This window comes from Atractosteus spatula, chromosome 25 (assembly GCF_055471065.1).
Source record: "Atractosteus spatula isolate fAtrSpa1 chromosome 25, fAtrSpa1.hap1, whole genome shotgun sequence".
NCBI lineage: Eukaryota > Metazoa > Chordata > Actinopteri > Semionotiformes > Lepisosteidae > Atractosteus > Atractosteus spatula.
This window is the reverse complement of record NC_142730.1, coordinates 6,196,127-6,218,990: the sequence shown is the minus strand read 5'-3', so window position 1 is coordinate 6,218,990 and position 22,864 is coordinate 6,196,127. Positions and strand designations below refer to the sequence as shown.

General features: G+C 53.0%; 3 protein-coding genes across 9 annotated transcripts in view; 1 reads left to right on the top strand and 2 right to left on the bottom strand.

Annotated features, from left to right (window-relative positions):
• Positions 1-986, bottom strand: part of LOC148815243 (tropomyosin alpha-3 chain) — a 28,007-nt gene extending 27,021 nt beyond the window's left edge. For 5 of the 6 annotated variants that reach the window (XM_088905476.1, XM_088905474.1, XM_088905473.1 and 2 more), the window contains exon 1: positions 721-985. In XM_088905476.1, coding sequence (XP_088761602.1) covers positions 721-834 — 114 coding nt within the window. In that variant the 5' untranslated portion in view covers positions 835-985. Of the gene's footprint in view, positions 1-720 lie in introns of all 6 variants that reach the window. The other variant, XM_088905471.1, reaches the window with a different exon arrangement.
• Positions 987-9,757: 8,771 nt separating this feature from the next.
• On the bottom strand, positions 9,758-16,813 carry LOC148815242 (uncharacterized). 2 transcript variants are annotated; one of them, XM_088905653.1, is made up of 5 exons: positions 16,244-16,813; positions 15,621-15,675; positions 14,019-14,133; positions 10,872-10,961; positions 9,758-9,964 (listed from the first exon to the last, which is right to left on the bottom strand). In XM_088905653.1, the coding sequence occupies exons 1-4, from the start codon at positions 16,538-16,540 to the stop codon at positions 10,889-10,891; spliced, it is 540 nt and encodes a 179-aa protein (XP_088761779.1). In that variant the 5' UTR covers positions 16,541-16,813; the 3' UTR covers positions 9,758-9,964; positions 10,872-10,888. The 2 variants fall into 2 exon arrangements, with proteins under 2 accessions (XP_088761779.1, XP_088761778.1); XM_088905652.1 differs by having other exon boundaries at positions 10,893-10,961; positions 16,244-16,795.
• A 1,154-nt stretch (positions 16,814-17,967) lies between these two features.
• LOC148815241 (uncharacterized) lies at positions 17,968-22,477 on the top strand. The gene is made up of 4 exons (XM_088905132.1): positions 17,968-18,648; positions 19,966-20,020; positions 21,201-21,315; positions 21,867-22,477. The coding sequence occupies exons 1-4, from the start codon at positions 18,352-18,354 to the stop codon at positions 21,898-21,900; spliced, it is 501 nt and encodes a 166-aa protein (XP_088761258.1). The 5' UTR covers positions 17,968-18,351; the 3' UTR covers positions 21,901-22,477.
• The last annotated feature ends 387 nt before the right edge of the window (positions 22,478-22,864 follow it).

The window sequence follows — 22,864 nt, the reverse complement described above, 5'->3', positions numbered from 1 at the left end:
TCTCCCTCTCCCCCAGTCTCTCTCCCCTCTCCCAGTCTGTCTCCTCTCTCCCAGTCTCCCTCCCTCTCTCCCAGTGTGTCTCCCTCTCTCCCAGTCTCTCTCCCTCTCTCCCAGTGTCTCCCTCTCTCCCAGCCTGTCTCCTCTCTCCCAGTCTCTCTCCCTCTCTCCCAGTCTCTCTCCCCTCCCCCAGTCTCTCTCCTCTCTCCCAGTCTCTCTCCCTCTCTCCCAGTCTGTCTCCCTCTCTCCCAGCCTCTCTCCCTCTCTCCCAGTCTCTTTCCCTCTCTCCCAGCCTGTCTCCTCTCTCCCAGTCTCTCTCCCTCTCTCCCAGTCTCTCTCCCTCTCTCCCAGCCTATCTCCTCTATCCCAGTCTCTCTTCCTCTCTCCCAGTGTGTCTCCCTCTCTCCCAGTCTGTCTCCTCTCTCCCAGTCTGTCTCCTCTCTCCCAGTGTGTCTCCCTCTCTCCCAGTGTGTCTCCCTCTCTCCCAGTGTGTCTCCCTCTCTCCCAGTCTCTCTCCCTCTCTCCCAGTCTCTCTCCCCTCTCCCAGCCTGTCTCCCTCTCTCCCAGTCTGTCTCCCCTCTCCCAGCCTGTCTCCCCTCTCCCAGCCTGTCTCCTCTCTCCCAGTCTCTCTCCCTCTCTCCCAGTCTCTCTCCCCTCTCCCAGCCTGTCTCCCCTCTCCCAGCCTGTCTCCCTCTCTCCCAGTCTGTCTCCCTCTCTCCCCACCTGCTTGCTCCTCTCCTCGGCAGCCTTCTTGTCGGCCTCGGCCTGCTCCGCGCGGTCCAGCGCGTTCTCCTTGTCCAGCTTCAACATCTGCATCTTCTTCTTGATGGCCTCCATGTTGGCGAGGGTGCGAGGAGCCTGAGCACAGAGAGCGGGGAAGGCAGCTGTCCACTCTGCAGAGCCACGGGACGGAGAGAGAAGGGGGGGAGAAGAGAGAGAGGAAATGCCCAAACTCTTACAGACCCCCCTGTAATCTGATTTTTATACCCCCAACTCAGTTCGTCCCTCCCTCTCTCACACTGCCCCTCCCTCTCCTCCTCTCCCTCCTCTCCCACCTCCCTCTCTCTCACACTTTCCCTGTCAGTCAGATTTCAAACGCACAGAGCTTTTTTTGGCGTGACTGGTGAATTACTGTGTTGCTAAAGGAGTACCTATTAGTAAACATGGGGCTCCTTTACAGCTCAATTAGAAGCATGACATAGTCTTCTTATGTGACAGGCTCACTGTTCCTCAGGCTGGGAGAGGAGATCACACACTGTATTATTATTATTGAGAGACAGGCTCACTGTTCCTCAGGCTGGGAGAGGAGATCACACACTGTATTATTATTATTGAGAGACAGGCTACTGCCTTGCTGACAATTGAGAGACAGGCTCACTGTCTGTTCCTCGGGCTGTGACAGGAGATCACACACTGTATTATTATTATTGAGAGACAGGCTCACTGTCTGTTCCTCAGGCTGGGACAGGAGATCACACACTGTATTATTATTATTGAGAGACAGGGTCACTGTTCCTCAGGCTGGGACAGGAGATCACACACTGTATTATTATATGGGAGAGGTTAATTACACACTGGTCTGTTTTGCAGAGGGTCTGGACAGCTGTGGGACTCTGAGTCATTTATTTAAATATAGAACCCCTGGGCACATTCCCAGGGGCACAGTGGGAGACGGGGAGGATTGAGGGATCAGCACCGAGAGGGGCAGCCTCTCATGTGTACATGATGTGCTGGGCAGACGGTCCGGACTCCCTCTGCTCCGGCCCCGGACAGACGGTCCGGACTCTCCCTCTGCTCTCTGGCCCCAGACAGACGGTCCGGACTCTCCCTCTGCTCTCTGGCCCCGGACAGACGGTCTGGACTCTCCCTCTGCTCCGGCCCCGGACAGACGGTCCGGACTCTCCCTCTGCTCCGGCCCCGGACAGACGGTCCGGACTCTCCCTCTGCTCTCTGGCCCCGGACAGACGGTCCGGACTCTCCCTCTGCTCTCTGGCCCCGGACAGACGGTCCGGACTCTCCCTCTGCTCCGGCCCCGGACAGACGGTCCGGACTCTCCCTCTGCTCTCTGGCCCCGGACAGACGGTCCGGACTCTCCCTCTGCTCCGGCCCCGGACAGACGGTCCGGACTCTCCCTCTGCTCTCTGGCCCCGGACAGACGGTCCGGACTCTCCCTCTGCTCCGGCCCCGGACAGACGGTCCGGACTCTCCCTCTGCTCTCTGGCCCCGGACAGACGGTCCGGACTCTCCCTCTGCTCTCTGGCCCCGGACAGACGGTCCGGACTCTCCCTCTGCTCCGGCCCCGGACAGACGGTCCGGACTCTCCCTCTGCTCTCTGGCCCCGGACAGACGGTCCGGACTCTCCCTCTGCTCCGGCCCCGGACAGACGGTCCGGACTCTCCCTCTGCTCTCCGGCCCCGGACAGACGGTCCGGACTCTCGCTGTGTCTAATATAATGACCCCCCGTCCGACTATGCCCACCATGACCCACCATGACCCAGGGGGTCAATACGCTCGATCCCTCACCTTACTGCCTGACAGTAGCCCTGTAGGACGACAGCTGGATTCAAGGCCAGTCAGCTGTAAAAATAACTGCCCCCCCCAGCTCAGCTGTAAAAATAACTACCCCGCCATGCCCAGGCACACGTGTCATGGCAAGAGTAATTTATCACCTGCTGAAAGGGGTTGGAGGGTGAAGGCCAAATCTGGGCGGCCCCCCCCCCCCTCCCTTGGTTTGTACTGGGAGAACAGGAGAGTGGAGCTCTCAGTCCAGACACCCAGAGAGAAGCCCCAGGAAGGGTGAGTGGGTGGGCCCAGTCAGGCCCAGGGTGCGGCTGTGATATCGGGGGTCACTCCCCCCTTCCCCCAGGAGAGAGGGGGGCAAGTGTGTAACTACTGAGAGAGACAGCACAGCACACACACACACAAACGCACACTGTCGCACACTCTTGTTCCCAAACACGCACACTGTCACTCTCAAACACACATACAGACACACTGTTACACATTGTCAGTCCCATTACACACATAGACACACTCTGATACACACAGTCTGTCACATTATATACACAGACACACAGGCACTCTCAAACAGACACACAGACATACACTGTCACTCCCAAAAACACACAGTGGTACACACAGACACACATTGTCACTCCCAAACACAGACACACACACTGATACACGCGGATCACACACGTATACAACAGACCACACACTGATACAACAGACCACACACTGATACAACAGACACACACGCTGATAAACACAGACAGAGCTAAACGAGCCGGATCAGATTCTTGTCATCCTTTTACGGGCTCCAGCCCCTCAAGTGCAGAAATCTTACAGGAGTCCAGATTCTCTTCCCCTGGGAAGCAGGCTGGCCAATGGGAATTCAGGATTTGCGACAGTGCTGGCAGGGATAGGGTTAAAGGGCTGAGCTGTGGAGAAGACAGATTCCTTCTGCAAGCCCCTCATATCACAGCCTAATTCCAGGACAAAGTCATCCAGGACACACAATTATATCCTCCAGGGGCGCATAGCTGGCACCCCCCCGTCCCAACTCATTCCACCCCACCAACCCCTTCAGGGCACAGCGGCCTGAGACAGGTTCCTGACACCTGGTGTGTTCTTGTACAGGTAACATCCTGTAGGTCTGTGACAGCACAGATCACAGTGAGACTGGGGCTCCTTTACAGCTCTCTGTCTGTCCCAGACTGGCAGGGAGATTAATATCCTGACTCTATAAGGGCTGTGTCTCTATCTGTAACACTGACACAGATCACAGTGAGACTGGGGCTCCTTTACAGCTCTCTGTCTGTCCCAGACTGGCAGTGAGATTAATATCCTGACTCTATAAGGGCTGTGTCTCTATCTGTAACACTGACACAGATCACAGAGAAACTGGGGCTCCTTTACAGCTCTCTGTCTGTCCCAGACTGGCAGTGAGATTAATATCCTGACTCTATAAGGGCTGTGTCTCTACCTGTAACAGAGACACAGATCACAGTGAGACTGGGGCTCCTTTACAGCTCTCTGTCCCAGACTGGCAGTGAGATTGTTAATGTAAAATGGAGAATTAATCTTGGAAGATTCTGTCTTGGCATGAACATATGATTGTGTATGATGGATTTTTGACTGATGTCAACTATTGGTGTCTCTTCTGAGGTGTGGAACTCTGGGCCAGGTCAGCCCAGCACGTGCAGGTGATGTTGTTGCTCCTTGGAGCCAATAAGACAGAAGGGAGGGCATCTAGCCAGCCAATGGGAGCCAACCCTGGCAAACATTGGCTCTGGGGAGGCGGGAGATCCAGCGAGCATGAAAATGCTTTTCATCTTGAACTCGGAGATGGAAAAAAATAACACATCCAAACCAATAAAGAGTTCAAAGAAAAAACCACATAAATGCTGTTGCACATTTGAAGACTTTTATTTCATCTTCTGGTCCACCGTCATCAGTTGCATTTTTGGTATCGGCATGTTTATAACCTATGACAATTCATTATTTGTTCTACACGTTTTGAATAACAGTATTATAATCTGACATTCCATGTAAATCTCCACCTCTGTTACACTTTGTGTCACGGTCGTCGCCCCTCCTCTAGGGGGCGCTCTGACCCGTTCGTATTTTAGTTGATCACATGCACCTCCCCCCTGTTTTGTGTCTCATGATTTAAGCCGGGCGCTCCCGCTATTCCTGGGTCGGCCCTGGGAGATGGGCGCCCCAAGGCCGGCCTGTTCCCCGGGCTCGCAGGCAGTCCGAGGGCAGGCCTTGCTCCTCAGCGTCCTGACCGTCCGAGTCCGGGGCTCGGAGCGCCTGGCCTCCTTACTCCGTTGTAACTCTTTCCTGTTCCGGATCCCGGTCCAGTTGTTAACCCTGTCTGTCTCGGATGGATCCCCTGGTTCCTGGACTCTGGACTGCGCCCCGGTTGCCCCCTTTGGACTGTCTGGATTGTCTGCCTGCGCCACGCCCCCCCCTCGAGCACCGGATCACCGCCGCCACACCCCCCTGTCTGTCAACCCTTCCCGATCCTGCTGTACCCTCCCCGGATGTCCTTCTCCACTTACTTCCGGACTAGACCGTCTGCAGAGGGTCCTGAACTACACTTCCCGTTACACTTTGTAAGTGCTGGATCTCTGTAAGCCACAGAAAAGTTTTCCAGTGAGCCGTAAAAGCCTGTGTATTCCCTTAGCTGGCCACAGGGTGGTGCTGTTGGGCAGCAAGCCAAGAGTTCTGGTGGAGCTCATTTTATTGTGCAACACCTCTTAAGGATTGTGACCCGGCCCAGACTGGACCAGGGATCTCTGGACTGTAGGGTTACAGTGTGACCCAGACCGGACCAGTGATCTCTGGACTGTAGGGTTACAGTGTGACCCAGACTGGACCAGTGATCTCTGGACTGTAGGGTTACAGTATTATGAATAATTAAGGAAAAAGGTTATTTTTTAAGACTGAAGTTGTTTATTATTTAAACTAAGTCCATATGAACGCTGCTGAATAAAGAGAGAAATAGAGAATGTGATACCCATTGGTTCTGGGTTCCAGGCCACAGGTCAGAGGTCGCAGGTCACGGCATTGCAGAGTGTGCCAGAGATCTATAGGAATATGTCTGATATTTAGTTGTTTTTTATAGTGATGAGGCAACCGAATATCAAACATATCAAACAGTTCTCGGCTTTTTGTGGACTCCCAGGTCACTGAGGAGGAAGCAGACAGCCGGGGAGAGCGAGCAGGACAGACCCGTGAGTCCTGAGAGCTGAGGAGAGAGAAAGGTGAGGAGAGACTTTCAGCAGGAACGCTCCCAGTGGCTCACACACCGGCCCTGCCCTGTGCCTCTCATTCTGCTTTCTCGAAACCTGGAGTGGATCTCCGCTCTCGCCATGTCAGCAGAGCAGGGTCAGCGTCTCGGCACTTGGAGAGCTTTAGAGACGACCTTTAGTTTCTATAGCAGGCAGTTTGCCTTGGTCCTCCCAGCACCTGTTTCTCAGGAGCTACTCTGAAGGGACTGATGTTTAGATTTTGTCCTCATATTGATAGTATCTGCACACACAGATGCATAAACAGACAGGCAGGCACATTCACACACAGGTCCAGTACATAATAATAATACAGCACAGTGCACAGTACAATAACAGTACAGGCACACATACACAGGTGTACACACACACAAGTGCATACACAGGCAGGCACACATACACAGGTGCAAACACACACAGGTAGGTACACACACAGGTGCATACACAGACAGGCACACACACACAGGTAGGCACACACACAAGTGCACACACTCAGGCACACACTGCTATAGACACACAGGCATGTATGCACACACACACTCTTGACAAACACAGATGCAGACATCCCCCCTGTGTTCAAGACTGGGTACACCCCTGACCAGGGCAGACCCTCTCACACACTCACACACACTCACGGTCTGGTCCGCAGCTGTCCGGAGCGAAGCCTCCAGCTGGGCTCCTCTTCCTGCAGTCTTCAGCCCAGCCGTGCCAATGGGCTCCTTCCACACAGTGCTGTGCCCTGTTTGTGCAGGGGGTGACAGTGTGTGCAGGCCACGTTATTTTACCATCTTCTCTGTGCCTCTGGCTGAATATGTAGATTCAGACATTTGTTAAGACTATGAAAACCAGGGGCACCTTTTTACACTGGTGCAATAATAAAGGTTTTCAAGAAACAGGCCTTATATCAGTATGATCCGTGTACGAGGTACAACCTGGCTCTGTGTGCGCTACTGTCAGTGTGTGCTGTGCTGTCTGTGTGCACTACTGTCAGTGTGTACTCTACTGTCTGTGTGCACTGCTGTCAGTGTGTACTCTGCTGTCTGTGTGCACTGCTGTCAGTGTGTGCTATACTGTCTGTGTGCACTACTGTCAGTGTGTACTCTACTGTCTGTGTGCACTGCTGTCAGTGTGTACTCTACTGTCTGTGCGCACTGTTGTCAGTGTGTGCTGTACTGTCTGTGTGCACTACTGTCAATGTATACTTTACTGTCTATGTGCACTACTGTCATTGTGTGTTGTCTGTGTGCACTACTGTCAGTGTGTGCTGTACTGCCTTTGTCAGTGTGTACTGTTAGTGTGTTACTGTCAGTGCATGCATTCCCATCTGTGTGTGCACTACTCGGTATTGTAGTGTCAGTGTGTGCAGTGCAGGGTGTGTCAGTGTGTGCAGAGCTATGTGTATGCAGAGTGAGTGCTGCCCCGTTCAAGCTCTCTGTGTTTATATACACCCAGCCAAGTCAGGGTCACCTCAATGTCCTGATCCACAGCACATGTACGCTCCCACTAATTAACTCCCTATTGATCAGCCAGCACCCCCGGCTGCCATTTACACAGCGTTTGCTGGATCAATAAGGTTGATTTTCACTGAAACGTGAATTTATACGAATGCAGATAGACCATGAGTATTCACATGTGTTTGTGTACAATGTTGAGGTCATATCCCAAATGTTCTGTCTGGTGCATTTTTTAACTTCTACATCTGTGCCCACAGTTTTCCTGTGTTGCATCTCACTCCCTCTGTACTACATCACAGCGCCTCTGTGCTGGGTCATGCTATTGCTGAGAGTCTTTACAGTTACTCTCCAGCTCTGATGATGATGAAGGAGTGTTAATGTGAAGATACAGAGGAGCTGGACTGAGTGTCTGTACAGTTACTCTACAGCTCTGATGATGATGAAGGAGTGTTAGTGTGAAGATACAGAGGAGCTGGACTGAGTGTCTTTACTGTTACCCTCCAGCTCTGATGATGATGAAGGAGTGTTAGTGTGAAGATACAGAGGAGCTGGACTGAGTGTCTGTACAGTTACTCTCCAGCTCTGATGATGATGAAGGAGTGTTTGTTTGAAGACACACATACTCTTCACTGATCTCCTTTAAGAGCCGAATAGTGCCAGTGTATATTTTTAAAAACGGAAAGAGAGTGAGATGGAGAGATAGAGGAATCAATGCAGCTTATTGTTTGAGCTGGGAGAGAGAAAGCTGAGTGCCACTGGCGTGGTACAGCCTGTCAGTGATTTCCATAAGGGCTTGTGCAATCTGTCCTGTCACCTGGGGTCGGACCTGCGAAGAGTCAGGTGTTGCTGACATGCAAGTGTTGGGCAGCGTCCTCTCATGCGAACAGTCATGTCCGGACTCCCCCTGCCTGTCCCCATCACAGCTCTCTGCCTCTCTCCCCCCCGGTGCCCTGCCTGCGCCCCCCTCTGTCTCCCCACCCCCTCCCCTCCACATTAACTGTGACCTTGGTGAGGGACAGATGGTGCAGAGTGGCCGTTAACGAATTGTGTTGCTAATTGAACCCTGAGGAGGGGTGGTAATTATCAGAGGCTCAATGTGAACAAGGCACTCAGTGAGCTTTACTGGGTCAATACTGACAACACTGCAGGTCAGAGGTCAGCATGGATTGGATACCCACACACACACACAGTGCTAGGCTCTCCCACAGTACTGAGCGCAGGCAGCTGTACCCATCCCCAGACTGTAGGGCTTCAGTGTGACCTGGCCCAGACTGGACCAGTGATCTCTGGACTGTAGGGTTACAGTGTGACCCGGCCCAGACTGGACCAGCGATCTCTGGACTGTAGGGTTACAGTGTGACCCAGCCCAGACTGGACCAGTGATCTCTGGAGTGTAGGGTTACAGTGTGACCCGGCCCAGACTGGACCAGCGATCTCTGGACTGTAGGGTTACAGTGTGACCCGGCCCAGACTGGACCAGTGATCTCTGGAGTGTAGGGTTACAGTGTGACCCGGCCCAGACTGGACCAGTGATCTCTGGAGTGTAGGGTTACAGTGTGACCCAGCCCAGACTGGACCAGTGATCTCTGGACTGTAGGGTTACAGTGTGTCCCAGACTGGACCAGTGATCTCTGGACTGTAGGGCTACAGTGTAACCCAGTCCAGACTGGTCCAGTCCCTGTACTGGTTGAGCCATTTGGTGACTACATTTTCAATGCATTTTCAACGCACAACGTTTATAAAGTAAAGTGTCTATAATGTCCTCCGAAGACAGTTCTCTCTCCCAGGCAGCTGGGAGTCACATGCCACTGGCTGAGCCGCAGTGACGATGATGAGACCTGACCTGACATTCCAGCTTGTCGATATGGGAACACACAGACCCCACTGACAGAGCCTGAGGCCCCAGTCAGGCGAGGCTAGCGAAGGATGACGAGAAAGAGGGGGGCACCCCCCCTCCCCATCCCCACCCCAAAACAGTCAGAGCACGTCAGGGGAGAGAGGGATAGAGGGCATTTAAAGAGAGAGGAGTGGATGAGAAGAGGAGAGAGATTGAGGGAGAGGGAGAGAGATTGAGGGAGAGAAAGAAGAGAGCGATTGAGAGACAGAGGAGAGAGACTGAGAGAGAGAAAGAGGAGAGAGATTGAGAGACAGAGGGGAACCAGGCTGGGTGAATGGGAGGGTGACACACCCAACTCTTCCAAAATGTCTGCAATAAAAATTTGGTGTCGTCCGACTGCAGGTCCACTCTGTCAGCAGGCATCCATTTTGGGATCCAGGGGTTCGACAGACTTGGGCAGTGTTCAGGTCTTACAGGTCTGTGTCTCTCCAGCACACTGACATCTAAATAGGAGACTAAACTGATCCAGTTCAACTCAGGAGTATTTCGGTCTGGTTGAGAAGGGACCATTAAGGGCCTCCTGGATCAGAGCTGTGCAGTGCTGGCAGAGAGTGAGCCCCCTGGTGGACAGAAGCCATATTCCACAAAGAAAGAATGTCAGCCCTCTCCTGGTGTTTTGTACTCAAACACATCTTTATTGCTTTACCAGAAAAGCACAGTCATGTCAGTTTAACAGGTTTCCTTTTATTGGTATCTGTGTCGTGTGTGCATATTTCAGAGTGTATCTGTGTATAGGTGTGTATGTGTGTGTGTGTTTTTGGGAGAGGCTGTGTCTCCCAGTCTATCCTCTTCCTCCTCTTCACAGACTCTCCCCCCAGAACCTGGAAAACAAGCAGACACACCTTCCTGAGTGTCCAAAGATCACAAAACAACAGGATGACTGTTATCAGCCCTTCAGCCACACCTCTCCGAATACTGCAGCTGCAGATGAATACACACTGTAACCCTACAGTCCAGAGATCACCGGTCCAGTCTGGGCCGGGTCACACTGTAACCCTACAGTCCAGAGATCACTGGTCCAGTCTGGGCTGGGTCACACTGTAACCCTACAGTCCAGAGATCGCCGGTCCAGTCTGGGCCGGGTCACACTGTAACCCTACAGTCCAGAGATCGCTGGTCCAGTCTGGGTCACACTGTAACCCTACAGTCCAGAGATCGCTGGTCCAGTCTGGGTCACACTGTAACCCTACAGTCCAGAGATAGCTGGTCCAGTCTGGGTCACACTGTAACCCTACAGTCCAGAGATCGCTGGTCCAGTCTGGGTCACACTGTAACCCTACAGTCCAGAGATCACTGGTCCAGTCTGGGTCACACTGTAACCCTACAGTCCAGAGATCGCTGGTCCAGTCTGGCTGGGTCACACTGTAACCCTACAGTCCAGAGAACGTAGAGTTTGTGCTGTGTGAGTGGTGAGTTTGTTAGGTTTATTGTGTAAACTGTAAAGCATGTGAGTGATACTGTATATGAGTCGTGTGTAGCCTGCTTCAGTTTGCAATGTACAGTGTGTGATTAGTGTGAGTGATGTTTCTGTTGGTTGGTTTGTAGTATATAGTGAGTGAGTAATATATATGAGTCGTTAGAGAGCAGAGCTGATTAGTGTGTAGATTAGGGTTATGGTTTGTAGTGTGTGAGTTGTGTGCTCAGTGTGTTTAATGTTTAGGTTGATGGCGTACATGGTGAGAGCAGTGTGTATCACATGAGTAGTGCTTATGGGTTGTGTAGCCTCACCTTGGCAGGTCCTGGCTTTACCTTTGCTTGCCTTTTGTCTCCTGCTGGGACTGTTTTGGCTTAGGCAGCTCAGGGAGACCACACAGCTTCCTGTAACACACAGAGACACAGAGCTCAGTCAGTGTGACACACAGTTACTGCACACAGCTTCCTGTAACACACAGAGACACAGAGCTCAGTCAGTGTGACACACAGTTACTGCACACAGCTTCCTGTAACACACAGAGACACAGAGCTCAGTCAGTGTGACACACAGCTTCCTGTAACACACAGAGACACAGAGCTCAGTCAGTGTGACACACAGTTACTGCACACAGCTTCCTGTAACACACAGAGACACAGAGCTCAGTCAGTGTGACACACAGCTTCCTGTAACACACAGAGACACAGAGCTCAGTCAGTGTGACACACAGTTACTGCACACAGCTTCCTGTAACACAGAGACACAGAGCTCAGTCAGTGTGACACACAGCTTCCTGTAACACACAGAGACACAGAGCTCAGTGAGTGTGACACACAGTTACTGCACACAGCTTCCTGTAACACACAGAGACACAGGTCAGTCAGTGTGACACACAGGGACTCAGAGCTCAGTCAGTGTGACACACAGGGACTCAGAGCTCAGTCAGTGTAACACACAGAGACACAGAGCTCAGTCAGTGTGTCACACAGGGACTCAGAGCTCAGTCAGTGTGACACACAGGGACTCAGAGCTCAGTCAGTGTAACACACAGAGACACAGAGCTCAGTCAGTGTGTCACACAGGGACTCAGAGCTCAGTCAGTGTGACACACAGGGACTCAGAGCTCAGTCAGTGTAACACACAGAGACACAGAGTTCAGTCAGTGTGACACACAGGGACTCAGAGCTCAGTAAGTGTGACACACAGTTACTGCACACAGCTTCCTGTAACACACAGAGACACAGAGCTCAGTCAGTGTGACACACAGTTACTGCACACAGCTTCCTGTAACACACAGAGACACAGAGCTCAGTCAGTGTGACACACAGTTACTGCACACAGCTTCCTGTAACACACAGAGACACAGAGCTCAGTCAGTGTGACACACAGCTTCCTGTAACACACAGAGACACAGAGCTCAGTCAGTGTGACACACAGTTACTGCACACAGCTTCCTGTAACACACAGAGACACAGAGCTCAGTCAGTGTGACACACAGCTTCCTGTAACACACAGAGACACAGAGCTCAGTCAGTGTGACACACAGCTTCCTGTAACACACAGAGACACAGAGCTCAGTCAGTGTGACACACAGTTACTGCACACAGCTTCCTGTAACACACAGAGACACAGAGCTCAGTCAGTGTGACACACAGTTACTGCGCACAGCTTCCTGTAACACACAGAGACACAGAGCTCAGTCAGTGTGACACACAGTTACTGCACACAGCTTCCTGTATCACACAGAGACACAGAGCTCAGTCAGTGTGACACACAGTTACTGCACACAACTTCCTGAAACACACAGAGACACAGAGCTCAGTCAGTGTGACACACAGTTACTGCGCACAGCTTCCTGTAACACACAGAGACACAGAGCTCAGTCAGTGTGACACACAGTTACTGCACACAGCTTCCTGTATCACACAGAGACACAGAGCTCAGTCAGTGTGACACACAGGGACTCAGAGCTCAGTCAGTGTGACACACAGTTACTCCACACAGCTTCCTGTAACACACAGAGACACAGAGCTCAGTCAGTGTGACACACAGGGACTCAGAGCTCAGTCAGTGTGACACACAGTTACTGCACACAGCTTCCTGTAACACACAGAGACACAGAGCTCAGTCAGTGTGACACACAGCTTCCTGTAACACACAGAGACACAGAGCTCAGTCAGTGTGACACACAGTTACTGCACACAGCTTCCTGTAACACACAGAGACACAGAGCTCAGTCAGTGTGACACACAATTACTGCACACAGCTTCCTGTAACACACAGAGACACAGAGTTCAGTCAGTGTGACACACAGGGACTCAGAGCTCAGTAAGTGTGACACACAGTTACTGCACACAGCTTCCTGTAACACACAGAGACACAGAGCTCAGTCAGTGTGACACACAATTACTGCACACAGCTTCCTGTAACACACAGAGACACAGAGCTCAGTCAGTGTGACACACAGGGACTCAGAGCTCAGTCAGTGTGACACACAGTTACTGCACACAGCTTCCTGTAACACACAGAGACACAGAGCTCAGTCAGTGTGACACACAGCTTCCTGTAACACACAGAGACACAGAGCTCAGTCAGTGTGACACACAGTTACTGCACACAGCTTCCTGTAACACACAGAGACACAGAGCTCAGTCAGTGTGACACACAATTACTGCACACAGCTTCCTGTAACACACAGAGACACAGAGTTCAGTCAGTGTGACACACAGGGACTCAGAGCTCAGTAAGTGTGACACACAGTTACTGCACACAGCTTCCTGTAACACACAGAGACACAGAGCTCAGTCAGTGTGACACACAATTACTGCACACAGCTTCCTGTAACACACAGAGACACAGAGCTCAGTCAGTGTGACACACAGTTACTGCACACAGCTTCCTGTAACACAGAGACACAGAGCTCAGTCAGTGTGACACACAGCTTCCTGTAACACACAGAGACACAGAGCTCAGTGAGTGTGACACACAGTTACTGCACACAGCTTCCTGTAACACACAGAGACACAGGTCAGTCAGTGTGACACACAGGGACTCAGAGCTCAGTCAGTGTGACACACAGGGACTCAGAGCTCAGTCAGTGTAACACACAGAGACACAGAGCTCAGTCAGTGTGTCACACAGGGACTCAGAGCTCAGTCAGTGTGACACACAGGGACTCAGAGCTCAGTCAGTGTAACACACAGAGACACAGAGCTCAGTCAGTGTGACACACAGGGACTCAGAGCTCAGTCAGTGTGACACACAGGGATTCAGTCTAGTCCATCTAACTTTAACTCAGTCTTGTACAGTCTAACTCAGTGGAGAACAGTCTGATTCCATCCAGTAATGTGTAACACACTCCATTACAGTCTAACTCAGTCCAGCACAGTTTAACTCAGTCTAGTACAGTTTAACACAGTCCAGTGTATCTTAGTCTAAGATAGCCACAATCCTGCTGTTCTTACCTGCCCTCTGCTGATTTTTTATCCACATAGTCACAGACTTTGCTCTTCAGCTCCACCTGCTTTTTGAGGCTGTCGATCTCATTGTTCCAGCCTGCCTTGTCCTCCTCATGCTGACCTGCAGGGTGGGTACAGGGCAGGGTAAGAGATGACCAGGTGTCTGGTACACTGACCAATTCACTGCCGCACTGACTCAATGACCAGCAAACTGGCACACTGAGTGACTGGCACAGTGACTGACTGACTGACCTACCAGCAAAAACTGACCAGCTTACAGACACTGACCAGTGGAATGGCACAGTGACCGACAAACACACTGACTAACTGGCTGATGGACACAGTGACCATCTGACTGGCACACTGACTGATGGCCATAGTGACCAACTGACTGGAACACTGACTGATGGCCATAGTGACCATCTGACTGGCACACTGACTGATGGCCATAGTGACCATCTGACTGGCACACTGACTGATGGCCATAGTGACCAACTGACTGGAACACTGACTGATGGCCATAGTGACCATCTGACTGGCACACTGACTGATGGCCATAGTGACCAGCTGACTAGCACACTGACTGATGGCCATAGTGACCAGCTGACTGGCACGCTGCCTGACTGATGGCCATAGTGACCATCTGACTGGCACACTAACTGATGGCCATAGTGACCAGCTGACTAGCACGCTGCCTGACTGATGGCCATAGTGACCAACTGACTGCCACACTGACTGATGGCCATAGTGACCATCTGACTGGCACACTGACTGATGGCCATAGTGACCATCTGACTGGCACACTGACTGATGGCCATAGTGACCAACTGACTGGCACGCTGCCTGACTGATGGCCATAGTGACCAACTGACTGGCACACTGCCTGACTGATGGCCATAGTGACCAACTGACTGGCACCCTGCCTGACTGATGGCCATACTGACCAGCTGACTGGCACACTGCCTGACTGATGGCCATAGTGACCAACTGACTGGCACCCTGCCTGACTGATGGCCATAGTGACCATCTGACTGGCACACTGACTGATGGCCATAGTGACCAACTGACTGGCACGCTGCCTGACTGATGGCCGTAGTGACCAACTGACTGGCACACTGCTTGACTGATGGCCATAGTGACCAACTGACTGGCACCCTGCCTGACTGATGGCCATACTGACCAGCTGACTGGCACACTGCCTGACTGATGGCCATAGTGACCATCTGACTGGCACACTGACTGATGGCCATAGTGACCATCTGACTGGCACGCTGCCTGACTGATGGCCGTAGTGACCAACTGACTGGCACACTGCTTGACTGATGGCCATAGTGACCAACTGACTGGCACCCTGCCTGACTGATGGCCATAGTGACCAACTGACTGGCACCCTGCCTGACTGATGGCCATAGTGACCAACTGACTGGCACGCTGCCTGACTGATGGCCATAGTGACCAACTGACTGCCACACTGACTGATGGCCATAGTGACCAACTGACTGGCACGCTGCCTGACTGATGGCCATAGTGACCAACAGCCTCCTTGCTGGTGTGTGCCTGGGTGTGGGCTTTGTGTCTACATGGAGGTACAGAGGAGCAGTCTCTCACTCTTAGCATCTTGCAGTTCCTTCTCTGAAGTCTTCAGCTGCTCGTCTGTGTCTTTCTGGAAGGACAGCAGGGGGACACAGTGAGATGCAGGGCCACACCTCATTTACTCCGAGGAGCTCCAGTCACCACACTGCAAAATGGGCTTGGCACAAAAGCCACTTCTTTATACAAAGATATCTGCAGCCTGCCCGGCTAACAAGGTAGCACTAGATCTCATTATCACAAAAGCTAGAGGGGCTGAAAGGAGGGATTTACTCTAGAGTCCGACCTCTAAAATGCAGTAAAGCCCAGTGAGATCATGGTAAAAGCACAGTACAATGCAGTAAAGCTCAGTGAGATCAGGGTAAAAGCTCAGGACAGTGCAGTAAAGCTCAGTAAGATCAGGGTAAAAGCACAGTACAGTGCAGTAAAGCTCAGTGAGATCAGGGTAAAAACACAGTATAGTGCAGTACATCCCAGTGAGATCAGGGTAAAAGCACAATACAGTGCAGTAAAGCCCAGTGAGATCAGGGTAAAAGCACAGTACAGTGCAGTAAAGCTCAGTGAGATCAGGGTAAAAGCACAGTACAGTGCAGTAAAGCTCAGTGAGATCATATCTGTTCCCCCCTCATCTCTGCTCTCACCTGCTCCTGCTGGCAGGTCCCTGTCTGCCTGCGTCTCTCCTCCAGCTCCTTCTCCCTGGTGGACACCTGGCTCTCCAGCTCCTTCAGGCTCCTCTGCATCCTGTTCTTTCTCTCGATGGCCGTGCTCAGCTCTCGCAGCACCTCCTGGGAGAACTCCTGGTTCATCTGGAGCTGGTCCTGCAGCTGCAGCACCCTGCCGCGGAGCCCGTCGGCCTGCATGCGCCGGAAATACAGCGTTCCCAGCAGGATGCAGCAGGACAGCGTGCAGGCCATCAAAATGCCCACTCCCAGCTTCATCGTGGCCACTTCTGTCACACTAAACCCGCTCTGACTCGGAGAGATCCCCTCGGTTCTCTCTCTCCCCCCGCCCGCCTGACTCAGATCCCTCTCTTCCCACTCTCCTCTTCCCTCTCCTGATTCCTTCCAGGGTCTGAAAAACGAGGGAGATCGAGGCAGAAGCTACAGCCGCACGGGACACAGATCTTGAGCGTCTCCTCCTGCGCAGGCAGGTGAGGAGCTGAACTGGCTGCGTAGCCTTCTTGTCTCGCAGGATCCTGCTCCTTACCTGAGACAGGTGAACAGGGGAGGGGGCGTGTATCTGCTCCCTCTGCCCCGCCCACCACCACTCCCCTGGCCCCTCCCCCTCTTTGCTTCCTGGTAGCCGGGAGCAACAGGTTCTACCGGAACGATGGCCCCTGAAAACAGGACAGCGGCAAACTGGAAAAACCCGACGTGTTGTACTCCTGAATCAAACCCTGTCCCCTTCTGCCACCGCCACACCCCCAGGTACCCCTCCCAGGGTAAGAGCACAGTACAGAGCAGTACAGCCCAGTGAGATCAGGGTAAAAGCACAGTACAGTGCAGTACAGCCCAGTGCGATCAGGGTAAAAGCACAGTACAGTGCAGTAAAGCCCAGTGCGATCAGGGTAAAAGCACAGTACAGTGCAGTAAAGCCCAGTGAGATCAGGGTAAAAGCAGTATAGCAATTCCAGTTCAGTGCAGATACTATACTGTATGCAGGGCACCACTGTGTCTGTTAGTAGTGGTGTGCCTTTATGGGGTTGGTGGAAAACCAGCACACACACACATTGTATTCAAATCAGAGCTGCTCTGTTTACCACGAAAGTTCCTGGTAGCTGCCTAGATAGTCTAATGTTACCCTGGCAACCGAGACACACCTGTCTAAAGTGACACAATGAGCTTCTGCAAAGAAGATGAGATAAAGATAAGATAAGATCACTTTATTGGCCATATACAATTTCTTGCATTAGGAGTCCGAGTCCTTTTTCGCATACCCCAGCTTGCTCGCCATGAAGAGCACAGAATCTCCAGTCACACCCTTCTCCTGCTGGAGTGGTCAGGGCTCAGGAGAGGTCAGAGCACTGTAAAACCTGGAGTGGATCAGACTTCTGTGCACTCTGAGTCTGACAGCTCTGTAAAACCTGGAGTGGATCAGGCTGCTGTGCACCAGGAGTCTAATTCAGTTATCATAAATTGCAAATCTTTTACCAGGTGTTCATTTTTTTCCCGGTCAGACGACTCTGTTTAAACACAGGACAATGACAGCAAAGTGATATACAACATTCATTTATTGTCATAGTTTCACAGTCTGCTGACTGTGTGGTGGCACTCCTTCTATGCAAACACTCTGGCATCCAGAGAGTCCTGCCCATCCAGTGCCTCTCCTTCTGACTGCGGGGAGAGAGAGAGGGGGGGGCGAAAAAGAGACAGACAGAGCACAGGGAGGAGAAGAAAAGACAGCAGTAGGAGCAGGGGAGTGCAAATGGAAGCAAAACACAAAGCCAGCAAATGAAAAAAGAGCAATGGACAGAGAGTGAAAGAAGGAAAGAGAGAGAGGATGTGGGTGTGGCGCCCAGTGCTCTGGCCACGCCCCCTGCCCCGCCCCCTCTCTCCAGGAAGGAGAAGTGAGCTACAGGTGTCTCACCGCAGAACAGGACAGGCACAGAGAGCAGCAGACCCGGGCAGCCGGAGGCTCACCGAGAGAGGAAGGAACACCGAGAGCCATCGACGCAGTGACAGAGAGGGGGGCCGACCTCTTCTGCGCCCCTGCTTACCCCACTTTCCGGTCACTCCCCGCGGTCAGCGCCATGAAGGGGCAGGCGCTCTCGCTGGGGCTCGCCACGGTCATGCTGGTCGTGCTGCTGTACAAGCAGTACGAGCAGGAGATGGACCTGCGGGCGGCGCAGGACCTGGTGCTGACGCTGGAGGAGAAGATGCAGAGCGTGCAGGGCGAGATCGAGCGGAGCAGGTCCAGCATCCAGAACGTCCAGGCTGAGGAGGAGGCCGTGAAGAAGAGCTCGGTGGAGCTGGACGCCAAGAAGGACGACCGGACCGCCAAGCTGGAGAAGGAGAAGGCCAGCTTCGACGCCTGCCAGGCCCAGAAGGTAAAGACTCCTGCTGGAGTGCACCCCTGCGCCCTTCACCTTCACCCTGGCTTTCCTGCACCTGTTCCTCGTGTTCCGACGGTTTGCGCACAGGGATCCTCCCGTGCTGCGTGAGGAACACCTCGGAGATGTTTCCTGTGACCCAGGCTAGTAAATGCGATGTGGGAGAACTGGAGGGAGTGACAGGGCAGCACTCTCACTATTCACACTCACACCCGCTGTTAAATCCAGATCGCTCCATCCGTCTGTCTGCATGTGGGCTGGATTTCCTCATGACTGGATTGCAGTTAATGAGCAGTTAATGTGTACTTCTTGATCTGGGCCGGTTCAGAGATCACTGGTCCAGTCTGGGTCGGGTCACACTGTAACCCTACAGTCCAGAGATCGCTGGTCCAGTCTGGGTCACACTGTAACCCTACAGTCCAGAGATCACTGGTCCAGTCTGGGTCACACTGTAACCCTACAGTCCAGAGATCGCTTGTCCAGTCTGGGTCACACTGTAACCCTACAGTCCAGAGATCACTGGTCCAGTCTGGGCTTGGTCACACTGTAACCCTACAGTCCAGAGATCACTGGTCCAGTCTGGGCTGGGTCACACTGTAACCCTACAGTCCAGAGATCGCTGGTCCAGTCTGGGCTGGGTCACATCGTAACCCTACAGTCCAGAGATCACTGGTCCGGTCTGGACCGGGTCACACTGTAACCCTACAGTCCAGAGATCACTGGTCCTGTCTGGGCCGGGTCACACTGTAACCCTACAGTCCAGAGATCACTGGTCCAGTCTGGGCCAGGTCACACTGTAACCCTACAGCCCAGAGATCGCTGGTCCGGTCTGTGTGGGGTAAAATTGTAACCCTTCAGTCCAGAGATGGCAGGTTCTGATCTAGACTTGGTTATTGTAGCTCCAGAGTGAGAGGGCAGTGTTTCTATGACTTGAAAATGAAGGAGTGTTTTGAAATGAGGCTATCCCAACACTCATCAGGAGTAACCAATGCCAGTTTGAAAGGTTTTCTGAATGGAAGATGAAAACCCCTACACCAGTAAAGTAATAATCAGGGCACATCTAGGTGGCATTTTAGTACCGACAGCCCTCTCCCTGCCACTGGCGTCTACAGTATCTGTAAACGTATTATCAGCTAGGCCATTATCCATTTTGCATCCTCTACGTGAACGTGTGACCCTCCAGCTCCTTGCTGTGTCTCTGTGCAGCAGTAATGACACAGCCAGCGGGTCTCCCCAGGTGTGGGGGTGAGTGCGTGTCTGTGTTTTCGCCGGGCAGCAATATGCCGATCCAGCCCCTGCTGTTGTGTTTTTCAGAAAGAGGCGCAGGACAAGAAGAAAGCAGCGCAGGATCAGCTGCAGAAGTTCAAGGGTGAGGCTCTGGGTCCGATGGGGGGCGACCGAGCCAGGGGTACAGGAGCGCAGGGGGTGCTTTTTGGGAAGAGCTGCTCCAGCACAAGCTCAGGCAGTAGGAGCTGAGTCTGTCTGTCTCTTACGGGTTTTATCAGTTAGATGGTAAATTAATTAATTGGCCCTGACCTCATGTTGTACCACAACAGAGCATGCAGACACTGGAGGGGATGGAGCTGCCTTGCAGTTGTCTTCTCATTCCTCCAGGACACTAGAGGGCGTCCTGTGTTACTGGATAGTGTCTGCTGAGCCCCGATAAAGGGGGGTGGAACAGGCTGCTAACGCTGGCTTTAGACACGCAAAGGGCCAGATCAGAGGGTGTAAATCAGTTCTGCCTCCTGTAGTTCTGTCATGCAACAAGAGCAATGACCTAATTAATATAACAACTTAAGCCCTGACCCAGGACTCTGCTGGCTATGCTTACAGAGTTTCTTACAAACGTTCTAAGGGGACATCATTCCAGGTAGAAAGTGCCTCACAGGAGGTCTGGTGGCACTAAGAGGGGGTACCCTGACCCTGTAGGGGGACCCTTGTAAGACATCTGCCTGCTGTGGCCCTGTGGCCCTGTGGTCCTGTGGCCCTGCCACTGGAGGCCACTGAGACGGGTTTAGGTATAGTCCTTCCTGCATAATTTCCTGGATTTTGGGATGTTTTTTACTTCTCTAAACAGCAGACATTGCTTTTCAGCAAAATATATACTGATCCTTCTCTTTAGAATACCAGTTCCTCTGTCTTTCGTTCACTCCTCCACTCACCATGCATTCCCTTAGTCAACCATTCACCTGCCCATCTATTCACTCATTCATCCACTCCACCATCCATTCACTCATTCATCCACTTATCCGTTCACTCCTCCACTCACCATACATTCCCTCAGTCAACCATTCACCTGCCCATCTATTCACTCATTCATCCACTCCACCATCCATTCACTCATTCATCCACTTATTCGTTCACTCCTCCACTCACCATGCATTCCCGTAGTCAACCATTCACCTGCCCATCTATTCACTCATGCATCCACTCCACCATCCATTCACTCATTCATCCACTTATTCGTTCGCCCGTCCACTCACTCACCATTCGTCCGCTCACTCCCGCGGTGTCCCGGTGTCACGCCCTGCCCGCCTCTGCGCCCGCAGCCCAGCGGGACGAGGAGAAGAAGGCGGCCGAGGGCCAGACCGGCAGCCTGAAGCAGCAGCTGGAGGAGAAGAACCGGCTCTGTCAGTTTGTGGACAAGGAGCAGGAGGAGGGCAGGTGAGCAGCCGAGCGGCCGCAGGGCTCCGAGCACTCCCTTTGTTTTTCTGTGAAACGATACAGCTGGGTATGAAGTTTAATCTACAGTCCCAGCTCTGCGCGTCTGGCACCTTCGGCTGGAGAGCCACAGTGTCTTAGCCAAGCTCCTCGTGACGGAACCGGCCCAGTGCTTAACTGCATCGGTGCCAAGATCCGGACTCTCCTGAAAGAGTCCTGGTTGGACGGAGTGATGGGAGGGGCTGTGATGATGGTATCTGCACGAGAGATGAGAAGAGATCGTATTTCAACGCCAGTCTCTGGTACACCTCGCACAGTAACTCACGAGCTGGTTGTGAGGGAGTCCAGGGGTGGACCCGCTTGGAAGGTCTGTTTTTGGAGCCCCCCTCTGCTGAAAGCTCTAGATTTGTGGCAGTGATGGAGTGGTCAGACACTGGGCTTCCCAGCCCAGTTCCAGCAGGGTCGGAGCAGGTCGGCTCTGGGGTCTCACGGCCGGTGCTGCGCTGAAGAGGGAGCAGCGATCCCCGCGTTCTGATTTTCGTCTTGTTTTGCAGAAAACTGTGCGGTCTGACCGAAGCCCCGAAATAGGGGGCTCCACCCTGCTCCCGCCCACCCCCTCGAGAGGAGATACGTACCCCACCCCACCAGGCCCTGCGGGGGCATACCTCACCAGCACACCCAGACACACCTGATGAAGGAGACGCTGTGATGAGCAGGGAGGCCACAGCCCTGGTCTTCATTCCAGCTGAGCTCTCACTCGCTTCATTGAAGTGCTACTTTGCAGTCATTGCTGGGGTTTAGGCTGAGCAGCTGGATATTTCATATGCAACATTTTCCTTTGCCACTTGCAATCTGCAACATTTTATGAGCTAAAATCTACAAATGTCGAATAAAGTAAGAAGCATCGATCGTTTCACCAGTTAAGGGTTGAGTTAAGTTACTGAACGTCCTTAGAGGCTCTGTGTCAAACCCTGTCGGAGTGCCTCTGTAGCGCCCCCTGGTGGAATAGCAAGGGAGAATCGTGCATCTTGAAAGACCCGCTGGGCAGCAGGTGAGGGATCGGCCACTCAGGGCTTCTCTCTTCGTACGTCTTTAGTCTTGACACCTGTTATTACTGTACACCAACAAGAGCAGTGGAGAAGGAAAATAAAAAGACTTTCACGCAGGGGTCCGTGTCTTTGTCGTTTCTGCCGGCTGCGGGTGTTTGCGGGGGGGGGCAGGGCGGGACGGGGGCGAGTTCACAGCTAGGACAAGCTGTCCCCCGGGGGCCTGCAGAGCCTGGTCTTCCGGCTGGGCAGGTCGGGGAGCATTCCGACGTCTCCCTCCTTTCTAATTACCCCTCGGCTATCCCTTCCGCCCCCGCCCTGCTGCAGCTCGTGGGCTCCTGAGCTCCTGAGGCTGTTTCTGGGAGGAACAGTGGCTGCCGACGAACGCGACGCCCTCGGGCCCACGATCTGCGCTGTTGGCAGGGCGTGCCCCCCTGCTGGCGTGCGACAGGCACTGAGCGCTAGGACGCCCTGCAGCGGGGAGCTCTGAGCCCTACCGGTCTGGC

What these genes read in the sequence shown, in the direction of transcription:
- LOC148815242 (XM_088905652.1), bottom strand. Translation starts at nt 16,540, where the DNA reads ATGAAGCTGGGAGTGGGCATTTTGATGGCCTGCACGCTGTCCTGCTGC. An exon ending in GGAACTGCAAGATGCTAAGA is followed by an intron (nt 14,134 to 15,620) that starts GTGAGAGACTGC and finishes CCCACCCTGCAG; the next exon opens with GTCAGCATGAGGAGGACAAG. An exon ending in AAAAAATCAGCAGAGGGCAG is followed by an intron (nt 10,962 to 14,018) that starts GTAAGAACAGCA and finishes TGTGTGTTACAG; the next exon opens with GAAGCTGTGTGGTCTCCCTG.
- LOC148815241 (XM_088905132.1), top strand. Translation starts at nt 18,352, where the DNA reads ATGAAGGGGCAGGCGCTCTCGCTGGGGCTCGCCACGGTCATGCTGGTC. An exon ending in ACGCCTGCCAGGCCCAGAAG is followed by an intron (nt 18,649 to 19,965) that starts GTAAAGACTCCT and finishes TGTGTTTTTCAG; the next exon opens with AAAGAGGCGCAGGACAAGAA. An exon ending in AAGGAGCAGGAGGAGGGCAG is followed by an intron (nt 21,316 to 21,866) that starts GTGAGCAGCCGA and finishes CTTGTTTTGCAG; the next exon opens with AAAACTGTGCGGTCTGACCG.